General features: G+C 51.8%; 1 protein-coding gene across 2 annotated transcripts; it reads left to right on the top strand.

Annotated features, from left to right (window-relative positions):
• The first annotated feature begins 1,256 nt into the window (after window positions 1-1,256).
• On the top strand, window positions 1,257-10,193 carry GDAP1 (ganglioside induced differentiation associated protein 1). 2 transcript variants are annotated; one of them, XM_054167357.1, is made up of 6 exons: window positions 1,257-1,353; window positions 1,553-1,745; window positions 2,999-3,172; window positions 5,253-5,347; window positions 6,268-6,382; window positions 9,508-10,193. In XM_054167357.1, the coding sequence occupies exons 1-6, from the start codon at window positions 1,303-1,305 to the stop codon at window positions 9,885-9,887; spliced, it is 1,008 nt and encodes a 335-aa protein (XP_054023332.1). In that variant the 5' UTR covers window positions 1,257-1,302; the 3' UTR covers window positions 9,888-10,193. The 2 variants fall into 2 exon arrangements, with proteins under 2 accessions (XP_054023332.1, XP_054023331.1); XM_054167356.1 differs by having other exon boundaries at window positions 9,505-10,193.
• Window positions 10,194-10,493: the final 300 nt, after the last annotated feature.

Below are 10,493 nucleotides of genomic sequence, written 5' to 3'. Positions count from 1 at the left end.
TAGCCTCACACTGCTCACCCTCTCTGCTGGGCAGCCTCCTCTCTCCATGGAGTAGCCTCACACTGCTCACCCTCTCTGCTGGGCAGGCTCCTCTCTCCATGGAGTAGCCTCACACTGCTCACCCTCTCTGCTGGGCAGGCTCCTCTCTCCATGGAGTAGCCTCACACTGCTCACCCTCTCTGCTGGGCAGGCTCCTCTCTCCATGGAGTAGCCTCACACTGCTCACCCTCTCTGCTGGGCAGGCTCCTTGCCATGGAGTAGCCTCACACTGCTCACCCTCTCTGCTGGGCAGCCTCCTCTCTCCATGGAGTAGCCTCACACTGCTCACCCTCTCTGCTGGGCAGCCTCCTCTCTCCATGGAGTAGCCTCACACTGCTCACCCTCTCTGCTGGGCAGCCTCCTCTCTCCATGGAGTAGCCTCACACTGCTCACCCTCTCTGCTGGGCAGCCTCCTCTCTCCATGGAGTAGCCACACACTGCTCACCCTCTCTGCTGGGCAGGCTCCTCTCTCCATGGAGTAGCCTCACACTGCTCACCCTCTCTGCTGGGCAGCCTCCTCTCTCCATGGAGTAGCCTCACACTGCTCACCCTCTCTGCTGGGCAGGCTCCTCTCTCCATGGAGTAGCCTCACACTGCTCACCCTCTCTGCTGGGCAGGCTCCTCTCTCCATGGAGTAGCCTCACACTGCTCACCCTCTCTGCTGGGCAGGCTCCTCTCTCCATGGAGTAGCCTCACACTGCTCACCCTCTCTGCTGGGCAGGCTCCTCTGTCCACAGGCATCTCAGGGAGGTGCTTGCTTGCCTCTCCGTGGAGGTGTTTCAAAGAGGCAGAGGTGCGGTGCTGGGGGCCATGGTTTAGCGCCAGTCTCGGCAGAGCTAGAGCCTGGTTGGACTCCGTGGTCACGATTCTGTGATTCTGTGAATAGTTATTGCTGTGTTGTTTCGCTTGGTTAGGGCTTTTTGCTTTCGTTTCCCAAAGCACCATACCAACACTCACCGTGGCACCACTCGTTCAAGAAAGAAAAGAAGCCTGGAGAGGGGAAGTCCTGCCCCGTGCCCCTCCAGCTGCTCCCCCGCCCCTGCCGCCGCGCAGGGGCTGCGGGCCGGCCTCCGAGCCCTGCGGGCTGGCTGGGGGGAGCGGGAGGCACCTCCCGTATCCCCCGCCCTGGACAGCTCCTTCTCTTCATCTGCACGGGCACGCCGCCGCGGGAGCGGGCACGGCGCTGGAGCGGGCACGGCGCTGCTGCGCGCCCGCGTAGGCCGCCGGCCCCGCCCGCCGAGCCGAGCCGAGCCGAGCCGAGCCATGGCGCCGCTGGTGCTGTACCACTGGACGCAGTCCTTCTCCTCGCAGAAGGTGAGGGCCGGCGGCGCGGGCAGCAGGCCCCGGTTCGCATCCTTCCGGGGCGGCGGCAGCTGGGCAGGGAGGGAGGCGCGCAGCGAGGGAGGGCAGCGGCGGCGGGGGGGCACCCGCGGCAGGGCCGGGCGGCCCCAGGGCGCGGGCAGGGATGCCCCGGGGGTGCTTCTCTGGGGTAAGCCCGGCGCTGCCGTTGCAGGTGCGCTTGGCCATAGCCGAGAAAGCGCTCAAGTGCGAGGAGCACGACGTGAACCTGCCGCTGAGCGAGCACAACGAGCCGTGGTTCATGCGCCTGAACGCCTCGGGAGAGGTGCCCGTGCTGATCCACGGCGAGAACATCATCTGCGAGGCAACGCAGATCATCGATTACCTTGAGGCCACCTTCGTAGATGGTAACTCCCACATCGCCTCGGTGCGGGAGCCTTCCCCACGCAGCCGTGGCTTGCAGCAGGCCTGGGGGCAGCTCTGCATCATCACGCAGGCTCCTTCAGGTTCACACATCGCATCGGGATTTTCAAAGGGCATCATTTCCAGCCCTGCTGCAGTCAGCAGGGAAATCTCCAGCTGGATCGGGTTGTCCGGGGAACTGTTAAGGCTGATCTTGAATGACTCCAGGGATGGGCCCTCCACCACATCCCTGCACAACCTGCTCCGGTATTTCACCACTCTCGTTGTGCAGAGCTTCCTCCTGATGTCCAACCTAAATCTGCCCTGATCCACTTTCAAACCATTGTCCCTTATCCTATCCTCACAAGCCTTTCTGAAGAGTCCCTCCCCAGCCTTCCTGTTGGTCCCCTTCAGATACTGATACACAGATCTGAGGTCTCCCTGGAGCCTTCAGGATCAGAAAACATTTGTAGTCTCACAAGTGAATGGGCTCTCCTAGTGGTGGTGGTGGTATGAGGTAAAAACATGTTCTTTTGAGCTGAAGGCCTTCCAGCACCTTCAGGAGTGGCTGAGTAAAAAGCCCTGCCTGTCCTCCTTCCCCTCAGGAAGGATGGGGAAGCCTGCAATGGCAGCACTGCTGGGCTGAGCCCCACTCTGAGGCTGCCCTGGGAGATGGTGTGTCCCACAGAGTGCTGCACAGCTGCTGCCCTCAGCTCCTGCTGCCCTGCAGGGGAAGTGGAAAGGTGGTTGATTCCAGAATAATCCTGGGTGGAAAAGGAATTAGAACAAGAGAGACCCCGAAGTGGAACAAAGAAGTAAAAAATTAGGAAGAAAAACTTGCAAATGGCCCCATACAAGCTTTAGAAATTGTTTCTGTATTGCCAGAAAGCAGAGTGCCCCCAGATTGGAAGGAAATGCTTCTTCAAGTGTCAAGAAGCAGCATTTTGTGTTTTGGGGTAAGTTGGGTGAACCTACTATGTGCTTACAGCTGGTATTCATCAGGTCAGGAGTCGGGGTGCACAGAGATCAAGGGCAGGGTAACACTCTGGCCTCCAGGCCAGGTTGAAAGGAGGCCTTGAGCAGCTTGGTCTCATTGAGAGGTGTCCCTGCCTATGACAGGGGGGTTGGAGTAGATGATCTTTAAGGTGCCTTCCAACCTGAGCTGTTCTGTCATTCTATGACATAACCAAAGTACCTTTGGAAATGCTGCTTTGGGTCAGTGCTGCAGTTCTTCTTTATTCTTACCTTTGTGTTGCAGAGGAAGTACCCAGATTAATGCCAGAAGAGGGGAGCATGTATTATCCCAGGGTGCAACACTACAGAGAGCTTTTGGACTCCTTGCCCATGGATGCCTACACACATGGCTGCATCCTGCACCCCGAGCTGACCGTGGACTCCATGATTCCAGCCTATGCCACCAGCAGAATTCGTAGTATGTACTGGTACAGCTCTGAGTGCCTGGCAGGTCTCAAGGTGTTGCATTGAATTCATCTTGTGTCTTTGGTGCACTTTAAGCAGAATTAGGTTACACAGGGAGGTGGTGGAGTTGCCACCCATGGGGGTGTTCAAGAAATGTGTGGCTGTGGCACTTTGGTGCATGATTTAATGGCCATGGTGGTGTTGGGCTGGTGGTTGGACTGGAGGATCTTAAGGGGCTTTTCCAACCAAAACAATTCTATCATTCTGTGATTTTATACTGAGCATGGATTTCTAGTTTTGGTGCCAGTCCTTGGTACTCTGTGCATCTCATCTGCTTCTTACTGGTCTTTGTAGTCTCTTGTGGTTTGAAAACAGGCAAGGGGAAGGGTCGCTTTTGAGGTGTCTGTGGAGTTAATTTTACTAGTGATTGAAAATGTGCTTCTTTAGCAGAAAATGGCAGCTGGGACACAGCTGTGAGGACTGGATTGGATGATCTTGCCACAGGGAACCACTTGCATCAAACCACTCCACTGAAGGAAATCCTTTTGTGTGTGTGTGTGATTGTAAATGTGTAATAAGTTTACCTATTAAATTGAAGCATCTGCTTTCCTTCCAAAGTGGTGCAAGTGCAGATTAGTCTCAACAAAACTCAATCTAATATAAAAGACTCATCAGGCCCTTTTTGTCTGAGGAATGTACTGCTGTCAACTTGGTGTTGGGGTGTGATGGAATAGCTTGGGTGTGTGGGGCTGTTCAACCTGGAGAAGAGAAGGCTCAAGGGAAACCCTAGAGCAGCCTTCCAGTATCTGAAGGGAGCTACAGGAGAGATGGGGAGGGACTTTTTACAAGGACTTGTAGTGATAGGAGGAGGGGGAATGGCTTTGAGCTAGAAGAGAGGACATTTAGACTGGATATGAGGAAGAAATTCTCTAGAGTGAGGGTGGTGAGACACTGGAAGATGTTGCCCAGGGAGGCTGTGGATGCCCCCTCCCTAGAGGTGTTCCAGGCCAGGCTGCTAGGGGCCTTGAGCAGCCTGGTCCAGTGGGAGGTGTCCCTGTCCAAGGCAGGGGGGTTGGAACTGGATGATCTTCAAAGTCCCTTCCAATCCAAACCATACTGTGATTCTATGATCCTCCAGTCTCTTCACATGCTATCTTGAAAGGTGGCTTTCACAGTCACGTCAGGTTCAAACAAAGAATGTACAAACCAGTGAGATCATTATTCTCTAGCAGGAACTTTGTATCAGTTTAATTTGTGAGACTTAATTGGAACTAATCTTAAATTACCAGGTACAAGTGAGAGGTGATTCATGCTCTGTTCTTTTGTTCTCAGCTTATTACTAGAAACACTTATATTTAGAAGATAACTCTTTCTCCACTGTGTTCTGGTATTGCAGGTCTGTAAGTATGGGATTTTCAAGCAAATGTCCCATTTTGAGGAGAGAAATGTAGAAAGCAGTAAAATTCTCTTTAATGTTCCACATCACTCCTCCTTTCAGTCATGCAATGAGTGTTTTTCTAGAACAGCCATATCCTCTGTAGCAGCTCCAAAAGGCATCAGAGATCTTGGTGTCCTATTTTAGCTAGCTGAGAGCATCTTGGTTCCACAGTCAGTGTATTCAGGCTTTTGCTGTGGAATGTTCCACGTGACCTCCAGATATTCTCTGTATGGACCTTTTTGCACCTTCACAGCATGAAAAGTGCTGTGTCATTACTCTGACAGCAGAACCCAGGGAATGAGGCACACAAACATCAGAGACATGAGGTATTTGTAGCAGAATTGGATGGAGTGAGCATAGCTTTGGCAGTAGAATGTTTTTCTCTGAATATGAGAAACAAGAATTCCTCATTGTTGCCTCTTCATAGAGCTCATTCTGCTGAGCAGAAGGTGTGGTGGGGTCAGTTTATGCAGCAGTTGTTCTCCCAAGCAGGATGGTTGTGGATCCCAAGTGGGGGTCACGCTTTGTTGAAGTGCCATTTCCCATCTCTCCACTGTGATGGCTGTACAGAGGCTGTTGGTCAGCTCCTGTGGCTTGCACTGTAGGTAGGTTTGGATATCTAACATTGTTCTTTTGGTGTGTTTTTTTGTATCAGGCCAAATAAGTAACACGGAATCAGAGCTGAGGAAACTTGCAGAAGAGAACCCAGACCTTCAAGATGCCTATATAGCAAAACAGAAGCGCCTTAAAGTAAGAGACCCTTTATGTTCCCCCTCTATTAGGAGCTTGTTAGTGTCGGAGTGTCTCTGCCACAACAGAAAACGTTTCACCTGTCCTTGCCAGTCATGTCATGCAGTGGTTTAACCCTACAAAGCATGGAGCAGGCTGTCCCCGAGTTCAGCTACACACCTCCAGTGTGTGCTGAAGTACTGGACTAGTCCCACTGGCTTCAAAGGTAAGAGCCCGTCAGTGCTGGTGTTGGGCTGCTCAGCAGCCTGCAGGGTGAGGCAGACCTGCATACCTAGCACCTCTCATTGCACTACTGTCCAAGTGGTATCCAGGTGGTTGTGTGGAGAATCATCCCATTCCATAAGCATGGTAGCAGCTGAGCAAGGGTTTCTCTGATAAAAGTATAAACTATCTACAATGATTGAAGATACACAAGAAGGATGTGGAACTGTTACAAGAGTGGGTCCAGAGGAGGCCACAAAGATACCAGAGGGCTGGAGCACCTCTCTTGAGAAGATAGGCAGAAAGCATTGGGGCTGTTCTGCCTGGAGAAGAGAAGACATTCTGGCAGCCTTCCAGTACCTGAATGGGGCTACAAAAGAGCTGGGCAGGGACTTATCAAAGGTGTGGAGTGACAGGATGAGGGATGATGGCTTCAGACTGGAAGAAGCTCCATTTAGATGAGGAAGAAATTCTTCCCCATGAGGATGGTGAGGCACTGGAACAGGTTGCCCAGAGAAGCTGTGGAGGCTCCAAGCCTGGAAGTGTTGAAAGCCAGGTGGGCTGGGGCCTTGAGCCACCTGCTCTAGTGTCCTTGGCATGGCAGGGGCTTGGAAATGATGATGTTTAAGGTCCCTTCCAACCCAACCTATTCTGTGATTCAATGGTTCTGTGGTTGAAACACTAACCTTTGTCTGTGTCTCACCTGTGTCTATGTTCAGTCTAAGCTGCTGGATCATGATAATATAAAATACCTAAAGAAGATCCTGGACGAACTGGAAAAGGTTTTGGATCAGGTTGAGACGGAATTGCAGCGGCGAAACGAGGAAACCCCAGGTAAGGAATGACTCTTGCCAAATCCTGTTGGTGCTCAGCTTTGGGGAGACTGAATAGACTGGCAGGCAGCACCATTACAGAGCTGGTTGTAATGAGCCCTGTAATGAATCTTTTTGCATAGACTGATGTAACTTCATAGAAGAAGTGAAGGCTGTTTGAAATCGTGGTTTAGGTTACTGCTGCTGTCAGTGAGTAGAAGTCCTGTGAGAGTGATCACAATTTTAGCATAGTGAGTATAATCAGCTGCACAATTTTGCACTACTTCATAAGCAAGAAAAACCTTAACTACAGAATGTTCTTGGTGGTGTAGTTGTAGACCTTGGCTAACTGTAATAATTCATAGAAATCACAGAATGGTTTGGCTTGGAGGGGACCTTAAAGATCATCTAGCTCCAGCCCTCCTGCCATGGGCAGGGGCGCCTTCCACTAGACCAGCTTGCTCAAGGCCTCATCCAGCCTGGCCTTGAACGCCTCCAGGGAAGGGGCATCCACAGCCTCCCTGGGCAGCCTGTTCCAGTGTCTCACCACCTTCACTATAAAGAACTTCTTCCTAATCTCCAGTCTAAACCTTACCCCTTCCAGCTTCAATCCATTCCCTCTCGTCCTATCACTACAAGTTCTTCTCAAACATCCTGCCCCAGCTTTCTCGTGGGCCTCTTTCAGGTACTGGAATGCTGCTATAACGTCCTGTTAAGGACCTTATGTTAAGGCCTGTTAAGATCCTGTTTTGTTCTCATGCTGATATTTGTGCAGAATTAGCCATCTGAGTCACAGCTCTAATCATGAAGCAACTCCCTCCCCCCCACATCTTGAGAAGCAGCAGTGATACAAGTTTTGTCCACCCAAAGGAAAGCTGAATATCATTCAAATGGTATTAGTCTTTTGCTTATTCAGAGTGTGGTCCAGCTCCCAGTGGTGCTGTTGTTCCCAGTCAGGGTGCAAGGCAGCCTTTTCAGTGCGAAGCTGGCATAAAACAAACATCTTGGCTCAGTGTGTCAATTGGGGTTTGCACACTGGGTAAAGAACCCAGGCTTGGGACAGCAATGCTGACAGGAATCCTGCCCCTGACCTCTCTGAAAGCTGCATGAGCCATCAGCCAAGCTGCTCTGATCAGTAGCTCTGTACTTGGCTCCAGAAATAGCTGCTGTAGTAACTACCCATTGCTACCAAGAGAGTGAATTTGAGCAGGAACTGAAAATCTAGACAGGGTTTTCTACTGAATCAGCAGCGTAAGAGCCATAGAAAAGCTTTGAGCTCCCAGAGGATGGCACTGTTTTGAGCAGCAAACTAAAGCCTGTCACCATTGCCAGCAGCCCCTTTGCTTTCTCTGCTGAAGAGCCTTGCCAAGGAGTTAACTGATGCAGTGTTGAGGTTATGACAACCCAGAGGATCCAGGCCTTAGTCAAACCTGCAACTGTTAGGTGTTGCTTGGAGATTTGGCTGAGGAATTCACATTGCTGAGGTTTGGGAATAATGCTTCTACCAGGTCCTGGCCAGCCTCCAAGCTTCTGCTTCTCTTGCTGCTGCTCAAATCCTTTATTCACTTACTGCTAGTGCCATTGCAGGCATCTTGCAGGTCAGCTGCTTTGGCCTTCCTTCCATCACCTTGCTGAACACACTGGCTGAGTCTTTGGGTATCCTTTCACCACCACAGGACACAGCCATCCTCTGCAGAGGCCTTTCTTCCACACCTGGTCAAAGTGGACTGGTACCAGTGGTGTGCCAAGCTGTTGCTTTTTCCTGGTGGCAAATGAATTGAAGATGTTGCCAGATTTCTCTGTTTCCACAGGAGTGTTGCTGAACATTCATGCCAGAGGTTTTGCATGCCTGCTGGGTGAGAAGAGCTGCAGAAGGCAGTAGGTGGCATAGTCCTCTTTGAGCTGTAGGCCAGAGCAGAGGACTCATGCTGGCAGCTGTGCTCACTACTAGATTTCATACCCTGGGTTTCTGAAAGCTCTGGCTGCAGTCAGTACAAGGGAGCCCTTTAGGGTGGTGGATCTGCAGATCACTGAAGTTAGAAGTGTGGTGGTGCCTAGCACTGCCTGCTCTGAACCATCCCAGCAAGATTCACCTCCAATTGACTGCAAAGGGATCCTGTACCCCAGACTAATGGCGGTCAGTGTCAATATCCATCACTTCCCAAACAGTGTAAAACCCTCATGGTCTGGGGTCCAGGACAGGAAGGATGAGCAGACAGACTGTTGTCTAACAGAGCTGGTTATTGGTGCAGGTCAGTCATTTCTGCTTGTCTTGCCTCCAGCAAATTAGCAGTCTTTGAGTGAATGCCATAGAGCTGAGTGCCACAGGCAGGGTGCTAGGTTGTGCTGCTAGTGGTGAGAGCTCAACTGCCTTGCTCCTTTGCACCCCTCTGAGGTTTAAGCCACTTTTGAGAAATGCAGTTGAGAAAAAGAAAAGGTTTGCTTTGGGGTTTGAATTTGTAAACCTGAGATGTGACTCTTTTTTCTTCACCAGATGTCAGCCAGGCTGCTGAGTCTAAGACTTTGCAATGTTGTGTGAAGAGTGAGCAAGGATTAGTAAAATGTACATTAGTACAGTGAGAGTCTGAGAACAGGTCTGGGGAGGAGCACCTGAGGGAACTGGAGTTATTTAGCCTGGAGAAGAGGAGGTTGAGGGGAGACCTCCTTGCTCTACACAACTGCTTGATAGGAGGTAGGGTAAAGGTGGGGATCAATATATTCTCCCAAGTAACAAGTGGCAGAATGAGATGGCCTCAAGTTGCACCAGAGGAGGTTTAGGATGGATATTAGAAGGAGCTTCTTCACTGGAAGGGTTCTCAACCACTAGAACAGCCTGCCCAGGGAGGTGGTTGAATCCCCATCCCTGGAGGAGTTTTAAAAGAGGCAGAAGTGTGGTGCTGAGGGAGGTGTGTTAGCACCAGAGCTGGTAGGGTCAGGTAATGGATGGACTCGATGATCTTCGAGGTCTTTGCCAGCTGCAGCCATTCCATGATTCTGTGTTCCCTGACTGCAGCCTCTGCTGAAGCGGTGGTGGTGTTTGTTAGCCAGCATTTTGAGACAGCACTCAATGAAGTGTTAGCCCGTGGAGACTTCTCTCTGTGTGTTCCATTAACTCCTAATTATGAATGTTTGGTCTCTTCTTAGAAGATGGGAACCAGCCTTGGCTCTGTGGGGATTTCTTCAGCCTGGCCGACGTGTCCCTCGCCGTCACGTTACACCGCCTCAAGTTCCTGGGGTTGGCAAGAAGAAACTGGGGGAACGGGAAGCGGCCCAACGTGGAGGCCTACTACGAGCGCGTCCTGAAGAGGAAAGCCTTCTGCCAAGTGCTGGGACACGTCAACAACATCCTGATCTCGGCCGTGCTGCCCACGGCCTTCCGCGTGGCCAAGAAGAGGGCTCCGCAGGTGCTGGGCAGCGCGCTGCTGGTCGGCCTGCTGGCCGGAGTGGGCTACCTGGCGTTCCTCTGCCTGCGCAAGAGGCTGGCCGGCCTGATGGTGCCCCTCAGAACCAGGCAAAGCTACTTCTAGGCCTGGCCCTCCCTGGCTGCGAGTGGAAGGCACCTCTGCTCTGCCAGGAAATCACCCCCAGTGAAATAGAAAAGTAGCAGCAGGTTACCTCCATCTGTTAGAACATCATCGCCCAGGGACTGCCTCCTGCTCTTGCGTCGTCGGACTGAGAGTGCTGAGACGGTTGTGGCACGTGCGTGCTAGGGGGACAACGTGGCAAAGAAGAGGCCTTCTCTTGAGGCCAGGACTCTAAGGGCTGTGACAGTGCTTTGCTGAAGTCATCATTGTCTCCTTTCCCCAGCAGCTGATCTAATTACCGTGCTGTTGTTTAATAGCTGCGCAGCAATGTGGCAGCTCCTCACTGGGTGAAATGCCTGTGCAAAAACCAGCCCTGCTCCACCACTGAAACAGCACTAGCCTGAAATGCTCAGAGTAGGATTTCAGTTTAACATAGGCCCTGTGTCCAGGAGTGAGTATGTCTCTGCTGATCCATGTCCACTGGTTGCAGCTGGACCTTCAGGAGCCAGCTGAAAAATACTTTTGTGGACCTATGTTTGTCACTGTATGTTCCTGCAGGAGGAGACCTGAAACACATGAACATCAGTGATTTGAGGGCTCCAGAGGGAT

The sequence above is a fragment of the Dryobates pubescens genome, chromosome 14 (genome assembly GCF_014839835.1).
Source record: "Dryobates pubescens isolate bDryPub1 chromosome 14, bDryPub1.pri, whole genome shotgun sequence".
Classification (NCBI taxonomy): domain Eukaryota; kingdom Metazoa; phylum Chordata; class Aves; order Piciformes; family Picidae; genus Dryobates; species Dryobates pubescens.
The sequence above is the reverse complement of the archived record's forward strand: the minus strand, read 5'-3'. Positions and strand labels throughout refer to the sequence as shown.

Coding starts and splice junctions, on each gene's coding strand:
- GDAP1 (XM_054167356.1), top strand. CDS start 1,303: ATGGCGCCGCTGGTGCTGTACCACTGGACGCAGTCCTTCTCCTCGCAG. Junction 1,354..1,552: donor AGTCCTTCTCCTCGCAGAAG/GTGAGGGCCGGC, acceptor CTGCCGTTGCAG/GTGCGCTTGGCCATAGCCGA. Junction 6,383..9,504: donor GCGAAACGAGGAAACCCCAG/GTAAGGAATGAC, acceptor GTCTCTTCTTAG/AAGATGGGAACCAGCCTTGG.